At 48.0% G+C, this 23,957-nt stretch overlaps 2 protein-coding genes across 3 annotated transcripts; both read right to left on the minus strand.

Annotated features, from left to right (window-relative positions):
* Positions 1–1,384: 1,384 nt before the first annotated feature.
* Positions 1,385–18,996, minus strand: LOC123770028 (enolase-phosphatase E1). Of its 2 annotated transcripts, XM_045761597.2 has the most exons (6): positions 17,211–18,996; positions 16,603–17,177; positions 12,133–12,301; positions 8,456–8,613; positions 5,230–5,385; positions 1,385–3,397 (listed from the first exon to the last, which is right to left on the minus strand). In XM_045761597.2, the coding sequence occupies exons 1-6, from the start codon at positions 18,993–18,995 to the stop codon at positions 2,257–2,259; spliced, it is 3,984 nt and encodes a 1,327-aa protein (XP_045617553.2). In that variant the 5' UTR covers position 18,996; the 3' UTR covers positions 1,385–2,256. The 2 variants fall into 2 exon arrangements, with proteins under 2 accessions (XP_045617553.2, XP_045617552.2); XM_045761596.2 differs by having other exon boundaries at positions 16,603–18,996.
* Positions 18,997–19,531: 535 nt separating this feature from the next.
* On the minus strand, positions 19,532–21,349 carry LOC138350419 (dentin sialophosphoprotein-like). The gene has a single exon (XM_069301054.1). It carries the CDS (start codon positions 21,347–21,349, stop codon positions 19,532–19,534), a length of 1,818 nt encoding a protein of 605 aa, XP_069157155.1.
* Positions 21,350–23,957: the final 2,608 nt, after the last annotated feature.

Genomic DNA, 23,957 nt, shown 5'->3' on the forward strand with positions numbered 1-23,957 from the left:
CTTACTAGGGGTACAGGTACACCATATACTTGGGTACGGGGGCATCCTACTGTGTTGTAAGGAAAGAGGCAGATTATGCTAGGGAGGTAAGGGCACACCTATATTAAATTAGGGGCTCCCTTTACCAAGGGGACACCACATACTAGGGCCGGAGCACCCCATAATAGGGTAGAGGGGCTTCCTATACTAAGGGGCACCCATTACTAGGGTAGGGGCTCCCCCACACACCCATGAGAGGGGAGGAGGAGGAGGAGGATCGGCTGGGCGAGGCATTCGTCCGGAGATATATATAAACACAGCACGTGAGGGCAGACATGCGTCGCCCAGAAAGCGGTTGGGGGGGAGGTCTGCAGGCACGACAACATCTACAAAGCAAAGAAAATGGGATACGGATAGAAAATGCAGAGTGTATATAGTAGAAAATGGGATATGTATAGAAAATGCAGTCTCCAATGTTACAGGCATTGGCTAACCACAGGCTATGTTTACACTATTACATGCGTACTGTTGACCAATCACAGTCTCCCAAATCGGGCACATACCAGCGAGACAGTGATGGTGACGTTGTCTGTCTGTGTAGCCGTCAAGAGAACAAGATTCGGGGGAACGACCTGTGCTAAATTTAATATGAAGGCTCCTTGGCCAAGCTCACACACACAGCTGGGGCCTCGCGGCTGAGTGGACATCGCTTTGGCGTCGTAGTCCTAATGGCCCAGGTTCCATTCCCGGCGGAAACAAATGGGCAGAGTTTCTTTCACTGATGCTCCTGTTCACCTAGCAGTAAATAGATACCCGGGAGCTAGACAGCTGCTAGGGCTGCTTCCTGGGGATGTGTGTGTGTGTGTGTGTTAGAGAGAAATATATGCAGTAGGTATAATACAGGAAAATAGATTGATTAGAAAGACGGGGTCTAAGAGCTAATAGCTCGATTCTGCAGACACAAATAGTTAATACAGACACATATTAATCTTCTATTATTTTTCCATCTATTCAACGTCCTAATTATTAGCATATCTTTTAGCGTTAACAATTATATATATATATGACAGTGTCAGACCACGGAGGAAAATTGAAACAGGAATTTCCTTAAGTACTTTCGTATATTAATACATCTTCAGAAGGAGTCACTTTATTAATTTATTTATTAAACATTAATATACGAAAGTACTTAAGGAAATTCCTGTTTCAATTTTCCTCCGTGGTCTGACACTGTCACATTTTTAATCACGTGTTTATTTTCGTGATATACACACACACACTATATATATATATATATATATATATATATATATATATATATATATATATATAAGTATATATGGGATGTTTAGGATTTGCAGTAAGAGGATAAGTGTGATACGAAGGATTTAAAATAAAATATTGATATGTTTAATAGAGATTTACTCTTATTATCAATAGTTAAAACTTGATCATATTTCCAGTTTAACAAACGCTGTTATTCTTAGGAACGAAAGTAAGGACTTAATACTAGACAAAAAATTAACATCCACACTTCCATTTAACATGTAAAAGTCTTTAGTAAATAACACTTATCACATAAATTGTGTTTCAGGTTCCATAAAGCAGAACGATCTTTTTTTGTTGTTTTTTTCTATCTAAAATTGGATACAAAGCAAATGTTGGCGGCGATGTAGCCAGGCTCCGCTGAATTGTGGCGGCGATGTAGCTAGGCTCCGCTGAATTGTGGCGGCCATGTAGCTAGGCTCCGCTGAATTGTGGCGGCCATGTAGCTAGGCTCCGCTGAATTGTGGCGGCCAACACGGGTCCTCCTGGCTAGACCTTCCTTGTGGCGTGGCGCCGAAACCCTTAATATCTAAAACAACCTCAAGTCAACGTGAACTGTACACAGTTTCGTGAGCTAATCTATTGTTCAGTGGAAGTAAACTTAAAATCTGTATTTTAACACTTCAATCTTAGCCTAGCTGTAAGCTACGAGGAAATCATACAGGTATTAGCTTAAGATACGATGAGTTCCCAGTATCCATTGAACTCTAGTGCCAAGCTGTATTAGGCATGGCATCCTTCACTTCATCTCCACGTACGTAAGGAGCAAATGTTCGTGTCGAAGATGAACTTTCCGATGAGCAATCACGTGTTACTCCCGACACCACGGGCTACCCGGTAGACAACCTCACAGTAGCAATGGGCAGCGTCGAGGACTCGAGGGGGGGGCGACCCATGCAGAAGAGAGGCAACGAGCCTATCATTGGAGCACCAGACATGTACTGGTGACACTTATGGAGCGTTTAGGGTCGCCTCCCACTGCCGCAACTCCGCCAGGTTCTGTTGAGCAACATGGCACAGTTGACCCTCCGGCTGGTCCTTAGGCTCGTCTTGTAGCACGCGGATACACTGCTGCAGGAGAGCCTTGGCCGTCTCCACATCCTTTTTGAGCGCTACGGAATCCACGTGTTTGGCGTCGGGTTCCTGGCGCGCGCGGGCCAGGACTGCTAGGTGGTACTCATAGAGCGCGACACCGGCGTAAGGCGCCAGTCTAGCCATGCCTGGATCCAGAGCTGTGCAGACCTTCAGGAAGTCCTGGCACATCTTCTCCTTCTTCTTCATGGACTCCTGACCCACGCTGGAAGGGTCGCGGCCGTACATCTGTAGGACAGTGTGGCGAGCTGCGAAAAGATGGAAGTGATTAGGGTGGACGGTTGTCTTAGCGTGTCGCTGCACCAGTTTTTCCAGCGTTCCCAGAACCGGCATGGCTAACGCTGCCTCAATTTCTTCTCCAAGTTTAAGATTAATTTCCGTGACTTCATCAGCGGCCACGGTGGCGTTACAGGAGGTGCAGATCCAGGTAGCCAGCTCGTCTAGGGGCGCGGCTGACAAGATGAACCCGTTAGTGCACTGTTTACACCGTAGAGCAGAGAAATGTGTTCCGAGCTCAGTGGGATCTGAGCAGCGGAAGCAGGTGCACATGAAGTACTTGCTGTGCTTAAGATGGTCTCTCCGTGCTGCTGTGCCCCACAGTATGTGGGTGTACATTGTACTGATGTGCTCCCCACGCTTGATGTCCACTGCCGCCTTGACTACCACCTGGCGGTCCTTGGCGAAGGCGTGCTTGGTATTGGGCGTGCAGGAGTGCTCCAACATGGCGAAGGTCGGGTACAGCCCCAGCACCTCAGACTCCTTCAGACGGATCTCCAAGGCGTTGACGTCGATGATGCCCGTGATGGTGTGGATGGACTTCTCCGAGCTATCTATGTCTTCAATTGGGAACTCCTGGATGAAGAAGTAGTTTCTGAGGAAGTTGACGATGCTCTTCTGGTTCTCCTGGTGGAGGTGGGTGCCCTTGCGGTCCTCGTAGTGGCTCTCCAGCGACAACAGCTGCTCATATTTTTTCGGCGACTTCTTCTTCAGAGCCAGACATCTGTAGGAGACAGTCGAGAGTTCAATACATATGACAGCACACAGGTGCATTACATTATATATATCCCTGGAAACACAAACCGAAACTGTCTCTATTTTCCGCTTGTTACAACTATTAGACATGTATTATATAAACAACATTTCTCGAGGAAATTTGTTCTGCTAGATCTGTCCACCAACGTTTGTTTTTCGTAATATCTAATGCAACAATGAGGGCAATATGTTTGTTCTTGTCCTTATATCCCAGCTCCTTGTTCTCATATCCCAGCTCCTTGTTCTCATATCCCAGCTCCTTGTTCTCATATCCCAGCTCCTTGTTCTCATATGCCAGCTCCTTGTTCTCATATACCAGCTCCTTGTTCTCATATCCCAGCTCCTTGTTCTCATATCCCAGCTCCTTGTTCTCATATCCCAGCTCCTTGTTCTCATATCCCAGCTCCTTGTTCTCATATCCCAGCTCCTTGTTCTCATATCCCAGCTCCGTGTCCTTATATTCCAGCTCCTTGTTCTCATATCCCAGCTCCGTGTCCTTATATTCCAGCTCCTTGTTCTCATATCCCAGCTCCTTGTCCTCATATCCCAGCTCTTTGTCCTCATATTCCAGCTCCTTGTTCTCATATCCCAGCTCCTTGTTCTCATATCCCAGCTCCGTGTCCTTATATTCCAGCTCCTTGTTCTCATATCCCAGCTCCTTGTCCTCATATCCCAGCTCTTTGTCCTCATATTCCAGCTCCTTGTTCTCATATCCCAGCTCCTTGTTCTCATATCCCAGCTCCTTGTTCTCATATCCCAGCTCCTTGTTCTCATATCCCAGCTCCTTGTCCTTATATCCCAAATCCTTGTCCTCATATCTCAGCTCCTTGTTTTCATATCCCAGCTCCTTGTTCTCATATCCCAGCGCCTTGTTCTCATATCCCAGCTCCTTGTTCTCATATCCCAGCTCCTTGTTCTCATATCCCAGCTCCTTGTTCTCATATCCCAGCTCCTTGTTCTCATATCCCAGCTCCTTGTTCTCATATCCCAGCTCCTTGTTCTCATATCCCAGCTCCTTGTCCTTATATCCCAAATCCTTGTCCTCATATCTCAGCTCCTTGTTCTCATATTCCAGCTCCTTGTTCTCATATCCCAGCTCCTTGTCCTCATATCCCAGTTCCTTGTCCTCATATCCCAGCTCCTTGTTCTCATATCCCAGCTCCTTGTCCTCATATCCCAGCTCCTTGTCCTCATATCCCAGCTCCTTGTCCTCATATTCCAGCTCCTTGTCCTCATATCCTAGCTCCTTGTTCTCATATCCCAGCTCCTTGTCCTCATATCCCTGCTCCTTGTCCTCATATCCCCTTGGTGTAGTAGGGATTAAGGCTTATCAACCTCTGGAGGGTTATTAAGGCTTATCAACCTCTGGAGGGTTATTAAAGCTTATGAACCTCTGGAGAGTTATTAAGGCTTATCAACCTCTGGAGGGTTATTAAAGCTTATGAACCTCTGGAGAGTTATTAAGGCTTATCATCCTCTGGAGGGCTATTAAGGCTTATCAACCTCTGGAGGGTTATTAAGACTTATCAACCTCTGGAGGGCTATTAAGGCTTATCATCCTCTGGAGGGCTATTAAGGCTTATCAACCTCTGGAGGGTTATTAAGACTTATCAACCTCTGGAGGATTATTAAGACTTATCAACCTCTGGAGGGCTATTAAGGCTTATCAACCTCTGGAGGGTTATTAAGGCTTATATATAGAGGTGTGTATATATATTTTAGGACACACACACACACACACGCCCCTACACTGTCTTCGTAGCTCAGGTGCCTTCGTTTGACAATTGAATTCCCCCTCACCTCAAGGGGAAGATGACCTCGTAGAAATGGTTGGGCTGGTCGAAGTCGGCAATGTCGATGGGGGAGCCGATCTCCTGGCCGACCACGCACTCGGGCAGGTGGTCGGGCGAAGCCTCGCACCCCGCTCCGCACAACGGCCAGTTGCACTTCTGACACCTGATTGGGAAAACACATGAGAAATTTAGAACATGTTTGCTGATGACCAGACCACACACTAGAATGTGAAGGGACGACGACGTTTCGGTCCGTCCTGGACCATTCCTGGACCCAACATGTTTGCTGTTCAAATGGGTTTTAGAAATATTTGTTTGTATCTTGGAGACTAGAAATGGATTTTAATTTTCGATAGAAGGGCGGAATATGATGATAATGCAGGGTTCTGTACAGTTTAATGATGAATTAGGGACTAGAATGCCTTCTCTAAATAGAAGTAATAAAAGCCGGTGTGTTTAAACACGGATCATTTATTCTTTATACAACTGGCCAAACGCATCATCGCATTCCCTATATGCGCATGACCACATTCCCTATATGCGCATGGCCACATTCCCTATATGCGCATGGCCACATTCCCTATATGCGCATGGCCACATTCCCTATATGCGCATGACCACATTCCCTATATGCGCATGGCCACATTCCCTATATGCGCATGGTCACATTCCCTATATGCGCATGACCACATTCCCTATATGCGCATGGCCACATTCCCTATATGCGCATGACCACATTCCCTATATGCGCATGGCCACATTCCCTATATGCGCATGGTCACATTCCCTATATGCGTATGGCCACATTCCCTATATGCGCATGGCCACATTCCCTATATGCGCATGGCCACATTCCCTATATGCGCATGGCCACATTCCCTATATGCGCATGGTCACATTCCCTATATGCGTATGGCCACATTCCCTATATGCGCATGGCCACATTCCCTATATGCGCATGGCCACATTCCCTATATGCGCATGGCCACATTCCCTATATGCGCATGGCCACATTCCCTATATGCGCATGGCCACATTCCCTATATGCGCATGGCCACATTCCCTATATGCGCATGGCCGCATTCCCTATATACGCATGGCCACATTCCCTATATGCGCATGGCCACACCCTCTTATCCCCACAGAAAACATAGCTTACATTGAACAGCAAGGCAAGACACGCCAAGGAATGAGATGGATGCTCACAAAGTTTGGTTGGTTTGGTATTAGGCTTCAGGCCAATTAGCCTCTGGAGGGCTATTAGGCCTCTACCAACCTCTGAAGGGTTATTAGGGCCACAACACTTGCTTATAGGAAGGGTTGACGTGGGTTGACAAGTATACAAACATGTATACTTGCTGGTTGATAGGTGCACGTGGTCGACCAGAGTACAGCCAGCAGGTGCACGTGGTCGACCAGAGTACAGCCAGCAGGTGCACGTGGTCGACCAGAGTACAGCCAGCAGGTGCACGTGGTCGACCAGAGTACAGCCAGCAGGTGCACGTGGTCGACCAGAGTACAGCCAGCAGGTGCACGTGGTCGACCAGAGTACAGCCAGCAGGTGCACGTGGTCGACCAGAGTACAGCCAGCAGGTGCACGTGGTCGACCAGAGTACAGCCAGCAGGTGCACGTGGTCGACCAGAGTACAGCCAGCAGGTGCACGTGGTCGACCAGAGTACAGCCAGCAGGTGCACGTGGTCGACCAGAGTACAGCCAGCAGGTGCACGTGGTCGACCAGAGTACAGCCAGCAGGTGCACGTGGTCGACCAGAGTACAGCCAGCAGGTGCACGTGGTCGACCAGAGTACAGCCAGCAGGTGCACGTGGTCGACCAGAGTACAGCCAGCAGGTGCACGTGGTCGACCAGAGTACAGCCAGCAGGTGCACGTGGTCGACCAGAGTACAGCCAGCAGGTGCGCGTGGTCGACCAGAGTACAGCCAGCAGGTGCGCGTGGTCGACCAGAGTACAGCCAGCAGGTGCACGTGGTCGACCAGAGTACAGCCAGCAGGTGCACGTGGTCGACCACAGTACAGCCAGCAGGTGCACGTGGTCGACCACAGTACAGCCAGCAGGTGCACGTGGTCGACCACAGTACAGCCAGCAGGTGCACGTGGTCGACCACAGTACAGCCAGCAGGTGCACGTGGTCGACCACAGTACAGCCAGCAGGTGCACGTGGTCGACCACAGTACAGCCAGCAGGTGCACGTGGTCGACCACAGTACAGCCAGCAGGTGCACGTGGTCGACCAGAGTACAGCCAGCAGGTGCACGTGGTCGACCACAGTACAGCCAGCAGGTGCACGTGATCGACCAGAGTACAGCCAGCAGGTGCACGTGGTCGACCACAGTACAGCCAGCAGGTGCACGTGATCGACCAGAGTACAGCCAGCAGGTGCACGTGGTCGACCACAGTACAGCCAGCAGGTGCACGTGGTCGACCAGAGTACAGCCAGCAGGTGCACGTGGTCGACCACAGTACAGCCAGCAGGTGCACGTGGTCGACCACAGTACAGCCAGCAGGTGCACGTGATCGACCAGAGTACAGCCAGCAGGTGCACGTGGTCGACCACAGTACAGCCAGCAGGTGCACGTGGTCGACCAGAGTACAGCCAGCAGGGAGCGTGACTATAAATACCATGATGGCGGGCGGAGGTTCAGGGGCCGGTCGCCCGGGGACAATGGAGCTGTCAGCCACAGGTAACATAACACGGGCCTGTTATGTTACCCACAGGACCTTACTGTGGGTGGTATGCTGAGACCCCCAGGACCTTACTGTGGGTGGTATGCTGAGACCCACAGGACCTTACTGTGGGTGGTATGCTGAGACCCACAGGAACTTACTGTGGGTGGTATGCTGAGACCCACAGGACCTTACTGTGGGTGGTATGCTGAGACCCACAGGACCTTACTGTGGGTGGTAATCTAAACATGAAATTATATATAATTGGGTTCGGGTGTTAGGAGGGGAAAAGGTTGACTTAATAATTATGTAATTGTAAGTTTAAACTGGGAATTTCTTTATCATTAAAACAAATATAATGGGAGCTCTCTCTCTCTCTCTCTCTCTCTCTCTCTCTCTCTCTCTCTCTCTCTCTCTCTCTCTCTCTCTCTCTCTCTCTCTCTCTCTGTCTCTCTCTCTCTCTCTCTCTCTCTCTCTCTCTCTCTCTCTCTCTCTCTCTCTCTCTCTCTCTCTCTCTCTCTCTCTCTCTCTCTCTCTCTCTCTCTCTCTCACCTGTAAGAGCCGTCTACTCTCTTGTAGCAGCCTAGGCAGACAGGCTCGGTGATCTGTTTAGGTCCAACTGCTATAGGCTCCTCCTTCAGTATGACGTCACCAGCCTTCAGGTCACGTGACGCCACCATGTACCTCCCTAGAGCGGCCGACTCCAGTACCTGACCACACACACACATAAGTAAATATTCAACACATATTTGGTATATTGACTGAGAACTCGTGCAATTTAATGTGCTGCATCCTATTGCAGAGTAAATAAACTAATATTATTATTATTATTATTATTATTATTATTATTATTATTATTATTATTATTATTATTATTATCATTATTATTATTATTATTTATAAAACTAAAGATATTTTACGCTTTTTGGTATATTGACTTGAGTCCTGGACAATATTCAGACAATAACATGTATACTTGCTGGTTGGTCAGTACGATATTGTGTTGACCTTAATAACCTCCTAGAGGTTCATAGGCTTCTCCAGAGGTTCCTGGGGATATATAGGTCCTAAACCTAAACCTAACACCATCAGCGGCGGTTCCATCCATCTATTCCCTTTGTAAACAATTGTTAAAGCAGAAGCCTCATATTTGACTTCTATCAACGTTTTTGCCTTTTAAATCTGTAAGGCTGACTACATCAACCTTATCAGTTGATGCCCAACGGGGTTTTTAATTATTCTGTTGTCCATTGACTCACTAAATGATATGTAAATTGATTGTCAAGATAAAGTAGCCTATTTAATATTTGGCCGTGAAAATTTTGGTGTCCATTGCCAGGGCGGACACATGGTTTGAGAAGCGGGTGGGAAACGATGCCTTTCACCTTATATTTCTGTTCACTTAGCAGTAAATATAGGTACCTGGGAGTTAATTAACTGTTGTGGGGGTTGTATCCTTGGTGGGGGGGGAGCGAAAAAAATTAATGAACCTTATCATCACGCAAGGATAATTATTATCCTTGGATGATATCAGTTGCCAAGGATAATACTGGCCTTCTTCAGGATGCGTCATAATAGTTACTTATACTTCCCACGTACCTATTTACTGTTAGGTGAACAGAGGCATCAGGAGAAGCGGTAACTAGTCGATCATCAGGTTAGACAGAGTCTTTGTTGGCAACGGAGTTTGGCCGGGTTGAGTGCAAGCGTCATGTGGCTACACTCCCGGGCTGAGTGTGTGTGAGTGGCTACACTCCCGGGCTGAGTGTGTGTGAGTGGCTACACTCCCAGGCTGAGTGTGAGTGAGTGGCTACACTCCCGGGTTGAGTGCGAGTGAGTGGCTACACTCCCGGGCTGAGTGTGTGTGAGCGGCTACACTCCCGGGCTGAGTGTGTGTGAGTGGCTACACTCCCGGGCTGAGTGTGTGTGAGTGGCTACACTCCCAGGCTGAGTGTGTGTGAGTGGCTACACTCCCAGGCTGAGTGTGTGTGAGTGGCTACACTCCCGGGCTGAGTGTGTGTGAGCGGCTACACTCCCGGGCTGAGTGTGTGTGAGTGGCTACACTCCCGGGCTGAGTGTGTGTGAGTGGCTACACTCCCAGGCTGAGTGTGTGTGAGTGGCTACACTCCCGGGCTGAGTGTGTGTGAGCGGCTACACTCCCGGGCTGAGTGTGTGTGAGTGGCTACACTCCCGGGCTGAGTGTGTGCGAGTGGCTACACTCCCGGGCTGAGTGTGTGTGAGTGGCTACACTCCCGGGCTGAGTGTGTGTGAGTGGCTACACTCCCGGGCTGAGTGTATGAGTGGCTACACTCCCGGGCTGAGTGTGAGTGGCTACACTCCCGGGCTGAGTGTGTGTGTCTACACTCCCGGGCTGAGTGTGAGTGAGTGTCTACACTCCCGGGCTGAGTGTGTGTGAGTGGCTACACTCCCGGGCTGAGTGTGTGTGAGCGGCTACACTCCCGGGCTGAGTGTGTGTGAGTGGCTACACTCCCAGGCTGAGTGTGTGTGAGTGGCTACACTCCCAGGCTGAGTGTGTGAGTGGCTACACTCCCGGGCTGAGTGTGTGTGAGCGGCTACACTCCCGGGCTGAGTGTGTGTGAGTGGCTACACTCCCGGGCTCAGTGTGTGTGAGTGGCTACACTCCCAGGCTGAGTGTGTGTGAGTGGCTACAGTCCCGGGCTGAGTGTGTGTGAGCGGCTACACTCCCGGGCTGAGTGTGTGTGAGTGGCTACACTCCCGGGCTGAGTGTGTGCGAGTGGCTACACTCCCGGGCTGAGTGTGAGTGGCTACACTCCCGGGCTGAGTGTGTGTGAGTGGCTACACTCCCGGGCTGAGAGTGTATGAGTGGCTACACTCCCGGGCTGAGTGTGAGTGGCTACACTCCCGGGCTGAGTGTGTGTGTCTACACTCCCGGGCTGAGTGTGAGTGGCTACACTCCCGGGCTGAGTGTGTGTGAGTGGCTACACTCCCGGGCTGAGTGTGTGTGAGTGGCTACACTCTCGGGCTGAGAGTGTATGAGTGGCTACACTCCCGGGCTGAGTGTGAGTGGCTACACTCCCAGGCTGAGTGTGAGTGGCTACACTCCCGGGCTGAGTGTGAGTGGCTACACTCCCGGGCTGAGTGTGTGTGGCTACACTCCCGGGCTGAGTGTGAGTGGCTACACTCCCGGGCTGAGTGTGAGTGGCTACACTCCCGGGCTGAGTGTGAGTGAGTGGCTACACTCCCGGGTTGAGTGCGAGTGAGTGGCTACACTCCCGGGCTGAGTGTGAGTGAGTGGCTACACTCCCGGGCTGAGTGTGAGTGAGTGGCTACACTCCCGGGTTGAGTGCGAGTGGCTACACTCTCAGGCTGAGAGTGTATGAGTGGCTACACTCCCAGGCTGAGAGTGTATGAGTGGCTACACTCCCGGGCTGAGAGTGTATGAGTGGCTACACTCCCGGGCTGAGAGTGTATGAGTGGCTACACTCCCGGGCTGAGAGTGTATGAGTGGCTACACTCCCGGGCTGAGTGTGAGTGAGTGGCTACACTCCGGGGCTGAGTGCAGCAAACGTTGAGTAGTTACACTCAATACTGGCGGAGAGACTAAGCGGTTCATAATGGTCCCGTCTGGCCCCTAGGTCATGTGCGGATTTAGCTGTACCGAGCTACAGGAATATATTTAGGCCTTGAAGATGTGGCCAGAATGAACCACCGGCCAAAGATGGTCTTTATGCCGGGAGGGGGAGGGGGGGGGAGGGGTTGGGGGTTATGGGGGTGGGGGAGGGAGAGATTTTTTAGGGGTGGGGGGGGGGGATTGGAGGGAGGGAGGGGGAGACACAGCCAAATATCTCCATATATTGCTCACAAATTTCATGCTTTTGACATTTTGTTTAATTATTATATGCATTCTTGACATGTACGATTTTATTGTCAATTTTATGTGGTCGTGTTAGACACAGTCATTGTGTCGGGGGACAGATAGCCAGTATATATATATATATATATATATATATATATATATATATATATATATATATATATATATATATATATATATATATATATATATATATATATATATATATATATATATATATATATATCAAGGTCCCCCAAGGTGGAACTACTGTCTGTAGGTTCGTATTTTAGTGTGATCGTGTTTTAGTTTAATATAAGGCACTGAAACTGGAAAGACTGGTACACTTTGTACCAGTGTACCAAATAAAGACTGGCACTGTCTGGACACTCACCTGGAAAGGCTGGCACTGGTCCTTGTGACCGTTCTTCCAGTGTTCCCTCTGGCACTCTCGCTTGCAGTAGAAAGCCTGTCGGCAGTTGGCGCAGCGCAGTTTGGCCAAGAAGCCGCAGTTGGCACACATGCCAATCTCTGGCTCCTGGTGATCGTCCACCTCCTCCATCCTGAGGGCAAGATCACACACGCTCGTGAGAAGGGCGATGTCAGTCTCAGTCTCTCTCTCAGTCTCTCTCTCTCTCTCTCTCTCTCTCTCTCTCTCTCTCTCTCTCTCTCTCTCTCTCTCTCTCTCTCTCTCTCTCTCTCTCTCTCTCTCTCTCTCTCTCTCACACACAAGACGCTAATTATTTAGGGGGGTCTGGTAGCTGAGCGGACAGCGCGCAGGACTCGTAATTCTGTGGCGCGGGTTCGATTCCCGGACCAGGCAGAAACAAATGGGCAAAGTTTCTTTCACCCTGAATGCCCCTGTTACCTAGCAGTAAAGAGGTACTTGGGAGTTAGCCAGCTGTTACGGAGCTGCTTCCTGGGTTCCTGGGGGGGGGGGGGAACATTAGTGTTATTAGTTACAGTTGATTGATTGACAGTTGAGAGGCGGGCCGAAAGAGCAGAACTCAACCCCCGCAAGAATAACTAGGTGAACAACTAGGTGAATACACACACACACACCAGGGCGTGTAAGGGACAGTATGAGTGAGACAACTATGAGGTGACAACACCTAACAACATTACTATGTAGCTCTTGGATGGTATGAGAGCAACACACTAAAATAGAAGTGGACGAGGGGAGGTGAAAGAAGGGGACGGGGGTGAGAGGGAGAGAGACAGAGGAGATGAAAGAAGTGACGTGCACGGTGCATTTCGATGTTTCGAAAAGAACCTACAGTCACCCCATGTAACCTACACTTATCCCATGGAACCTACAGTCAACCAAGGGAACCTACACTAACCCCAATTATAGTCAGGGCGTAGTGCTCTTTGGTCTACACTGGACAGGCGCCTCCAGATGGTAGGTAACATGTTCAACTAATTATACGGGCTGTTTCCCCTCCCTGCGAAAGCTGGAAACTGGTCATAATAATAATAATCATATTTTCAAAGAAAGTGCGGTTTGAATTTCCCGCGGGCGGGAGATTGTCAGCTGACACTTCATGAGTGATGTCATTGCCAACCAACGGCTCTATAGGGACTTCTGGCTCGACCTGGACGCCGAGCGGACGTCCGGACGCCTCCTCCTGCTCCTGGGAGCCGCCGGATCACGTTCTGTTTTGCGATTTGGATGTGATACTGGCGTTTGGCATTCCTCTTCAACGGTCCGGTTTGTACGACGCTTGGCGCACATATCGCCTTGGGTCACCGGATTGTTGATAGATTTTTGTTTACGTGTTCTGGCTGGTTCTCCCGGAGGAGTGACGGTGTCCGGCGCCGGCTTGGCCGAGAGGTGCCGGGAGTTGGTGGGTCTTGGTGGGCTCCCGTAGTGCCCTCAGTCGTGGTGGGCGGCTGGCTTCTGCTCTGCCGGAGGACACTGGATGACTTTTACGTTTTAGTTAGAGCCGAGTTTTTGGTTTTGCTCCCTGGTGTTCTCTGTGTGGGGCGGGGCCGGTGCTTGTCACCATGAGGGACTCCTGGGGCTCCCCAATCATCTGCCTGTCTGCGTCTCTTTGCCGCGAGGCATATTAGTTTCCTCGTTTCGCGATTAGGCTTGGCGCTTCACCTTTCCGGGCTTCGCGATTAACCCTTCACGGGTACGCCGGGGAGCATCCGATCCTACGATCCCCTAAATCAATAATAACAACGAGTCTATAATTTCCGCTGTTTATCACATAAAACACATGTATGTTTTTTAATATTAGTTTAATGGATAAAGTTTTAAATTAAAATTTATATTTTTTTAAATTCCTGTGAAATATATAATGTTATCTTTTTATGCCCGATTATGTGAATTGAGGTTTACATCAATTACATCAATAATGGTGCTTGATTGACGCGGATGAATACACACAACTGTATCTCGTCAGATAATTTTTCATCATTCACTGGACGTGCCAGCAGGCCAGGCAGGTTATACTTGTATCCCGCTTGTTATTGAGGCATCATGACGGTTTGTTGTTAATGACTGTTAACTGACGATATAACTGTCATGCCACTCTGACGACACAACTGTCATGTCACCTTGACAACACAACTGTGATGTCACATTGACAACACAATTGTCATGTCACTCTGACGTCACTATGGCGTCATTTTGACAACTCTGACGTCATTTTGACAACCTCGAGTGCTGTGTTTGGAACTTTTCACGTGTGTGATAATGTTCTTGTCTAAAGACTCTGCTTTTTTTTACATCATGTCGTTGTTTGTGTCTAAGAAAATAACGTATGTGTTTGTATATCCCAGCGGGCTATTCACCTGTTTGTGTCCACAGGATCGAGCATTTAGCTCTTGGACCTCCACATTTGCATCCACCGGTTTGTTTAATGTAATGACTCACGGCCTATTTGATCTATCATATCTACTATAGGCCTACTAATGGTCATCCCTTTAGATGCAAACCACAAGAGTTATACGTTTTCTGTTGGAAGAATAGCAGCATCAGATGATAGGAAACGTTGGGCAAATATTCTGTTTGCAGCTAGATTCACGAAAGCACTTACGAACGTGTACATCTTTCTTCAGTCTTGACGGCTTTGGTTACATTTATTAAACAGTTTACAAGCATGAAAACTTCCCATTCAACTGTTGTTATTGTTATAAACATCCTCCTAATGCTTCGGAGCTCATTAACTGTTTAATAATTGGAAACAAAGCCGCCAAAGATTGAGAAAAGATGTACAGGTTCGTAAGTGCTTTCGTGAATCTGGCCCCTGGAGGGGTGTTGGAACAACAAAGATGGCGGGATCAACACAAAGGTTATCGAAAATACAACCCGTCATCCTAGTCGAGTTTACCGGTTGTAGATAGTCTATGTAATTGAATAATATGTTATGGTGGCTTTATTTAGTCCCCGTGGCGCAGTGGTAAAGCACTCGCCCGGCGCTTCGCGAGCGCTTTGGCCTAGGTTCGTATCCTGGCCGGGGAGGATTGACTGGGCGCCAATCCTTAACTGTACGCCTCTGTTCACCCAGCAGTGTGAAGGGGTACCTGGTTGTTAAACGATTTGGCGGGTCGTATTCCGGGGAAATTTAGGATTAAAATCTGTACAAAAAATGTAAGAACTCTTTTATATATAAATAAAATTCATTTTGTCAGGGGACAGGCAGCCAGTGTATATATACAAATTAGGCTTATATATCGAGGTTACCCCCCCCCCTCCAACCACTTGGGCTGGACGGTAGAGCGACGGTCTCGCTTCATGCAGGTCGGCGTTCAATCCCCGATCGTCCAAGTGGTTGGCCACCATTCCTTTCCCCCACCGTCCCATCCCAAATCCTTATCCTGACGCCTTCCCAGTGCTATATAGTCGCAATGGCTTGGTGCTCTCTCCCTGATAGTTCCCTTACCCCCCCCCCCCCCATGATCTAGCTAATGACCCTTCCCAGGATGCAACCCCACAACTAACTGCGGAAACGCGCCCATCCATTTCTGTCCCGCACGGTATTCGAACCCTGAATTCTAGATTGTGAGTCGACAATGCACTCGACGGTACTACCGGGACTCTATACTCGGCGGTACTACCGGGACTCTATACTCGGCGGTACTACCGGGACTCTATAATAAGGGATAGTCGTATTTCGAGCATTTCTCAACGTGACTATGTATGTGTTTATACCTCGTGCAGTTATTGTTGTTGTTGTTTTAGATTCAGCTACTTTGAACAAAAATCCCAAAGTAGCACGGGCTATGGTGAGCCCGCAGTGGACTTACCTGGCACAGGAGCGGGGCTGTAACTGTCCTTGCTTCGTGCAGTTGTTGTTGTTGTTTTAGATTTAGCTACTCAGAACGAAATGTCCATGTAGCACGGGCTATGGTGAGCCCGTAAATTTCTTCGTGCAGTTTCAGCTAGTATTTTATATACATCTAAATCACCTTAACAAAACGCACCTAACCTGGGCATACCTTTGTATAAAAGTTAGCGAATCAAACAACATAAGCTTGGCTAGGAAGAAAACTTTTTTCAACTTAGAAAATTAAACTTACAAAATTTGTGTGTGCCATTTCATATTTTTTTGAAGAAATGGAAAGTCATTATATGCACCTATCATACATTACACATATGTGTGCGCATGCAAACGGAAGAATGGGCCGCATTCGCACGCCAGCAGATGCACGAGTGGCATCTGTCTGTGCCACTCGTGCACAGACAGATACCGCTCGTCTATATATAGTTCAGGCTTTTTTTTTGGAACTAATCCAGCAATAGCAAGAGCAACAGTAATAGGGCAGCAATAACACATGAATTCGATGTGTTTAAACATTTAAAAATGCAATGCAAACATAAATTCAACCCTTTCACAAGCACAATATTGCAGACCTGAAACTTGGACGTCGGAGGTCAGGAAGGAACGCTGCTGGTTCTTCCTTCAGCAAGAGCTTTCTGCGTTGACAGTTTTCCTGCTCAGCATCCTCATTTTCCTCCTGCTTCTTGTTCTGGACCTTCCATTGCTTCACTTCAGGTGCGTCAGTACCATCTACTTCCCCTTCAAGGGCTCCCGAAGGCACACTGCTGCTGTCCGACGAGCCTCTGGTTGCGGCGTCTTCTTGTGGAGTTCCCGCGCTTTTGTTTACATCCGGAGACGCGCTCTCTGATTGGCGGAACGTTACCCGCTTCTCTCGCGGCCTGACTGATTGAGAACATGGTTCTTCTTGACCCCTGTGTTCTTCGGCACTCTTGTGTTCTTCACTCAGAGAACATGGGTGTTCTTTAACGTCCTGTTCCTCTTTACTCTTGTGTTCTGCACCACTCTTAGAACTTTGGTGTTCTACGTTTTGTTCCTCCTGATTCTTGTGTTCTGCTTCGATCTTAGAACTTAGTAGTTCTTCATCGTTCTTTTCCTCTGTGTTCTTGTGTTCTGTTTCACCCTTTGAACTTGTGTGTTCTTCAACGACCTGTTCTTCTCTGCTCTTGTGTTCTTCAACGACCTGTTCTTCTCTGCTCTTGTGTTCTTCAACAATCTGTTCTTCTCTGTTTTTGTGTTGCATTCCACCATGAGAACTTGGGTGTTTTTCAACAGTCTGTTCAATTATACCCCTTTGTTCTTCATCTTGAGGGCTTGGATGTTCTTCATCCTGAGAACTTGGATGTTCTTCATCCTGAAAACTTGGGTGTGCTTCATCCTGAGAACTTGGGTGTTCTTCATCCTGAGAACTTGGGTGTTCTTCCTGAGAACTTAGGTGTTCATCATCCTGAGAACTTGGGTGTTCTTCACCCTGAGAACGTTTGTGTTCTTCAACATCATGTTCCTTCTTACTCTTGTATTTTCCAGCACCCTCAGAGCATACTTGTTCTTTAGCATTTTGTTCCTCCTTACTCTTGAGTTCTTCAGAATCGTAAGAACATTCATGTTCTCCATCTTTTTGGATGGACGTATGTTTTTCGAAGTTCTGAGATAGCATTTGTTCATCACTATCCTGTGATATCAGTTGTTCTACTTCCTTGAGTTTGGTTTGTTCTTCAGTTACCTCAGTTTGTATTCTTTCTTCATTACGAACTTTTGTTTGTTCTTCAATGTTCTTAATTTCCGTTTGTTTATCAGCGCTCATTAGTTTTTCTTGTTCATCAATATTGAGTCTAGTTTGTTCTTCAGTCTTCGTGGATTCAGGTTGTTCTTCAGTCTTCGTGGATTCAGGTTGTTCTTCAGTCTTCGTGGATTCAGGTTGTTCTTCAGTCTTCGTGGATTCAGGTTGTTCTTCAGTCTTCGTGGATTCAGGTTGTTCTTCAGTCTTCGTGGATTCAGGTTGTTCTTCAGTCTTCGTGGATTCTGGTTGTTCTTCAGTTCTGTGTTTTGCTTGATTTGCAGTCTTGGAGTTCATTTCTTCTTTAGCATTCGGGGATTTTGTTTGTTCTGCAGACGCGAAGTTCGTCTGTTCTTCAGCGTTCTTAGTTTTTGCTTTTTCTTTTGGTTTGTGTTTCGTTTGTTCTTCAGCTTTTTGGTAGTTTATTTGTTTTTCGGTATGCTTATGGCTTGTTATTTTTGTCTTGTGTTTCGTTTGTTCTTCAGTGTTCATCGACTTTGTTTGTTCTTCAGACGTAGTTTTCGCTTGTTTTCCAGTCTGTTTGGGCTTTGATAATTGTTCAGTATTCGTGAATTTTGTTTGTTCAGCGCGGTGTGGTTTTACTTGTTCATTTGTTTTGCTTATTGTTTGTTCCTGAGTGTTATTAGGTTTCGCGTGTTCTTCGGTATCTGGAATTCTTGCATGTTTGTGCTTTGTTTGTTTGTTTCGCTTGATTTTTGCTTGTTCTCCAGTGTTTTTAGGCTTCGTTTGTTCTACTTTGTCATAAGTGCCGCCCTGTTCTCTGCAATGTTCTGTTATTTGTTCTCCGCTGCAATGGACTGTTGTTTGTTCTTCACTGCTCAGAGATGTTGCAGTTTGTTCACATGTGGTAGATGGTGTTTGAAGTTGTTTGGCCTTAGAGGAGGTAATCTGTTCATCACTTCTTTGTGTGACGTTACTTGAAGAACACGTCTGTTCTGTGTTCTTCGTGGGAACTACCCGTTCTTCGCTGCCTTTCGAAGCTGTCAGTTTTTTCTTTGTCTTGTTATTTGCTTGTTTTTCTGCGGCGATGTGTTCTTTATTGTTCTTTGAATTCTTCTGTTTAGTGTTGTCCTTATTCTCGTGTTCTTCACTGGCACTCGTGTTGTGTTTTCTGTTATATCTTCCTTGTTCACTGTTGAAACTGGTCGTGTGTTGTTTCCTGGTGTTCATCTGTTCTTCTTGGACGCTGATAGTACGATGACGAGTGCCGGTGCCACTCTGTTCTTCACCGGCCGTTTGTTCCTACATCCCTCCAGTTCATGTGTTCAGCTCCATCGCTCGTTGTTCTCCTCCTATTCCAGTGTTCTTCACCAGCTCTGGTTGGTTTCTTCCTCCTCTTTGAGTGTTCTTCGCTCTCACTAGTTGTTCTCGTCCTCCAGTTGGAGAGTTCTTCTCCGGCGCTTACTGTTCTCTCCCTCGTGTTGGCGCGGTCTCCGCCAGAGGAATGTGCTTGTGGCCAGCGACTCGAAGTGGCCGGGTCTTCGCTGGAGCTCTTCGTCCGCTGGCCTCTCGGAGCTCCTGACGGGGGATGTCCGCGGCTGCCCCGGAAGGTCTTCCTGACCTTGTTCCCACGGGGCGATGGACCCTGACCTTTACCAGCTCCGAGGGCGCCCCTGGGGATGGCGCCCTGAGGGGTCTCTGGTTCTGAACCAGTGGGTATTGTGCTTTTGCCTGGCGATGGGAGATCTTCGGGTGCAGAGATGCTGTCAGTGTGGGTGTTGCTGGGATTCTGGGTGTTCGCTGGGATTCTGGGTGTCGCTGGGATTCTGGGTGTCGCTGGGATTCTGGGTGTTGCTGGGATTCTGGGTGTTGCTGGGATTCTGGGTGTCGCTGGGATTCTGGGTGTCGCTGGGATTCTGGGTGTCGCTGGGATTCTGGGTGTTGCTGGGATTCTGGGTGTCGCTGGGATTCTGGGTGTCGCTGGGATTCTGGGTGTCGCTGCGACTGTGGGTGTTGCTGGGATTCTGGGTGTTGTTGGGACATAAGGTGATATCACTAGTTTTGGTGACATCAGCACTCTGGGTGATGAAAATTTCTGTGATGTCGGAACTTTGGGTGTTATCTTGACTTTGGGTGTTATCTTGACTTTGGGTGTTATCTTGACTTTGGTTGTTTTCTTGACTTTGGATTTTATCCTGACTTAGGGTGTTATCCTGACTAAGGGTGTTATCCTGACTTTGTATATTATCTTGACTTTGGGTGTTATCATGATCTGGGGTGTTATCCTGACTTAGGGTGTTATACTGATTTATGGTGTTATCCTGACTTTGGATATTATCCTCACTTTGTGTGTCCTGACTTAGGGTGTTATCCTGATTTAGGATGTTATCCTGACTTTGGATTCTATCCAGACTTTGGGTGTTATCCTGACTTTGGATATTATCCTCAATTTGGGTGTCCTGACTTAGGGTGTTATCCTGCCTTTGGATATTATTCTGAGTTTGGATATTATCCTCACTTTGGGTGTTATTCTGACTTTGGATATTATCCTGAATTATGGTGTTATCCTGACTTAGGGGGTTATCCTGACTTTGGATATTATCCTGACTTTGGATATTATCCTGACTTTGGATATCCTCACTTTGGGTGTTATCCTGATTTTGGATATTATCCTCACTTTGGGTGTTATCCTGACTCTGGATATTATCCTCACTTTGGATGTTATCCTGACTTTGGGTGTTATCCGGACTTTGGGTATTATCCTGACTTTGGGTGTTATCCTGACTTTGGGTGGTATCCTGACTTAAGGTGTTATCCTGACTTAGGGTGTTATCCTGACTTTGGATATTATCCTCACTTTGGATGTTATCCTGACTTGGTGTGTTATCCTGACTTTGGATATTATCCTCACTTTGGATGTTATCCTGACTTTGGGTGTTATCCTGACTTTGGGTGTTATCCTGACTTTGGATATTATCCTGACTTTGGATATTATCCTGACTTTGGATATTATCCTGACTTAGGGTGTTATCCTGACTTTGGATATTATCCTGACTTTGGGTATTATCTTGACTTTGGATATTATCCTGACTTTGGATATTATCCTGACTTTGGGTATTATCCTGACTTTGGATATTATCCTGACTTTGGGTATTATCTTGACTTTGGATATTATCCTGACTTTGGATATTATCCTGACTTAGAATGTTATCCTGACTTTGGATATTATCCTGACTTTGGATATTATCCTGACTTTGGGTGTTATCCTGACTTTGGGTATTATCCTGACTTAGGGTGTTATCCTGACTTTGGATATTATCCTGACTTTGGGTATTATCCTGACTTTGGATATTATCCTGACTTGGGATATTATCCTGACTTAGGGTGTTATCCTGACTTTGGATATTATCCTGACTTTGGGTATTATCCTGACTTTGGGTGTTATCCTGACTTTGGATATTATCCTGACTATGGATATTATCCTGACTTTGGGTGTTATCCTGACTTAGGGTGTTATCCTGACTTTGGATATTATCCTGACTTAGGGTGTTATCCTGACTTTCGGAGTTATCCTGACTTAGCATGTTATCCTGACTTCGGGGTATCATCCTGGCAGTTTCTGGTACTCTGAGTGTTATCAGTATTCTGGGTGTTATCAGGGAGTGTATTGACGGGTGTTTGGACAGGATTTAGGGTGTCGTCAAGGCTGTGGGTCGTTGCCGTGGCGTCAATACTGTCCTGGTGATAACTGTCAATTGAGTAATTGGTGCCATATCCGGTGTTGACAGCGTCGTCCATATACTCCAGAGGGATGTCGGGTTGACAGCTGCTCGTGTCAATTATGGTGGATGTGGTCGCACTGCGGTCAAGACGATCAGCAGTCGATGGGGATGTGTCGTTCGCTGGGGTAAAGTCGATCGACGTACCTTCGTTCTTCGTCGAGTCGTCGCTCGCAGAAGGAACGAAGTCGAGCGTCGTGGAAGTCCACGACGCGGATGTCGTCCAGTCGGTTGAAATCTGTCGAGAATGTGCGGATCGAAATGGATCGCTCGTCTCGTTTGGTTCAGAGTTCGCGGCGCCCTCTACCTTACCAGTGTTCCTCTCCTCCAAACTGTTTCCAGTCGAAGATGCGAAGTACATAACCGGGGTAGCGGCGCCGGGAGTCACAACGGTTGCTTCGCTCTCTTCCGTGTCGGAGCCTTTGGTCGGTCCAGTATGGCCTCCAGATAAGTGGATTTTGGTAAAATTGGCCAACAGGTTGCTCACGCTCTGCTGGGTGTCGTTACAGGTATGACTGAGGCAGTCCTTCAGGTTCTCCAGCCGCACCTCCAACCTGCTGCTGAGGGCCGATGTCTGGCTGTTCCTCTCGTCAATGTGCCTTACCCGACCTTGCAGGGCTTCGATCTCACGCTGCAGTCTTAGGATGAGCTCATTGTCTTCGTTGATTTTCGTTTCGTATTCGTGTAGGATCCGCCGCAGGAGGCCGAGGTCACCTGTGGTGTCGTTGAGCTTCCTCTCTATCTGGCGGATCTTGATCTCGCCTGCTGCCTGCCTCTTGGAGAAGTCCTCGACGAAGGCCGCCAGAATCTCCCGGAAGTGTTGGTGTCCTCCGCCTGCCTCCCGCGCCTCCACTCCATCTTCCCTCATCTTCTACACCCACTCTCGTTTTCTATAATTAGCCGGACCAGTCCAGTTTTGTTTATAACTTTCAGGTGCACTCCGCGTGTTGTGAACGCAGTCGAGTAAGGCAGTAAACTTTTGATGGCATTTATGCTCCCTATGAATGACCGACACTCGTGTCTTATACTGCCTGCTGCCGCGTTTCAACTTAGCCAACGCACTGAATATTTCAATTACATTTGCTCTATATCCATTAATAAAAATAACTCACTTGCACAGGCAGTAAAAGGTGATTTCCTACTGGAGGACCTCAGGAGGGAGGTACACTGTGAGAGACGCAGTATAGGTAGCCCTCAGCTCCCCGGTGGTGCGCGGCCTTGCTCAGGGCTTCCTCTTGCTCCAGCCACACACGCTGCTAAATTTGTAACGTTTTGCTCCAATGTTCCACTTTAAACACCGCAAGCAACACTAATTCCGGGATTTTTTACATTTTTTTTCAGGCACCCGAATGGTTCGTTACGATCCCGACTACCAGGAGGCTGGACACGCCTGATTCACTGCGTACTTGATGTCACACAGTCATGTTGTGGGGTCTGTGCCCCTCACACCTGGTGAACACGCACTAGGACACTACTTGCACAGCAGTCCGGGGAACTTCACAGCACACGCGGCCTGTATATAAATAACACCAAGCCGAGAGAGTGAGAGAGAGAGAGAGGCAGGGAGAAGGAGAGAGAGAGAGAGAGAAAGAGAGAGAGTTTGTGGCCGGCTGGGGCCAAGTGAGGCTCTTGGGCAACTAGGTGCTGCATATTCTGCCACTGCTTCTCTTCCCCCACCATAACCCCCCTCTCTCTCTCTTTTCCCCCACCACCCCCACTTTTCCCCCCACCACCCCCACTTTTCCTCCACCACCCCCCTCTCCCCCTCCACCTCCGTCTCTGCCTCCTCTCCCCTCCCCACCTTCACACTGCTTCCAATCTTGGACCCATTTTTTTCCCCTCTCGAGTTGTGTCGCATTTTATCAATCTTTAATATATTTTCTTCTTTGTTTCCTCTTCCTTCTTTCACCGCTCGCCACCTCTCTGTATCCACTGTCCCTTTCTCTCTCCTTCCTCTCCCTCTCTCTACTGTCTCCTTCCCTCATTCCACACTTACTCTCTCCACTACCTCCTTTCATGCTTCTCTTCCTCTCTCATTCACCTCTCTCTCACTCACCACTTTCTCCTCTTCCTTCTCTCACCCCCCCCCCGCCCCTCACCTATTTTCTTCTCTGCAAGAATGAATATAGAGAGATGCTAAATTAATAGTGTATTGCAGTAGAATAAACCGCCTACTGTAGGAGTCGTGTGTGACCTCAGGAGTGACTTAAGGTATCTGTAAGTCAGTGTAGCGTCCTCAGGAGTGACTTAAGGTATCTATAAGTCAGTGTAGCGTCCTCAGGAGTGACTTAAGGTATCTATAAGTGAGTGTAGCGTCCTCAGGAGTGACTTAAGGTATCTGTAAGTCAGTGTAGCGTCCTCAGGAGTGACTTAAGGTATCTGTAAGTCAGTGTAGCGTCCTCAGAAGTGACTT

Source organism: Procambarus clarkii, chromosome 45, assembly GCF_040958095.1.
Source record: "Procambarus clarkii isolate CNS0578487 chromosome 45, FALCON_Pclarkii_2.0, whole genome shotgun sequence".
Taxonomy (NCBI): domain Eukaryota; kingdom Metazoa; phylum Arthropoda; class Malacostraca; order Decapoda; family Cambaridae; genus Procambarus; species Procambarus clarkii.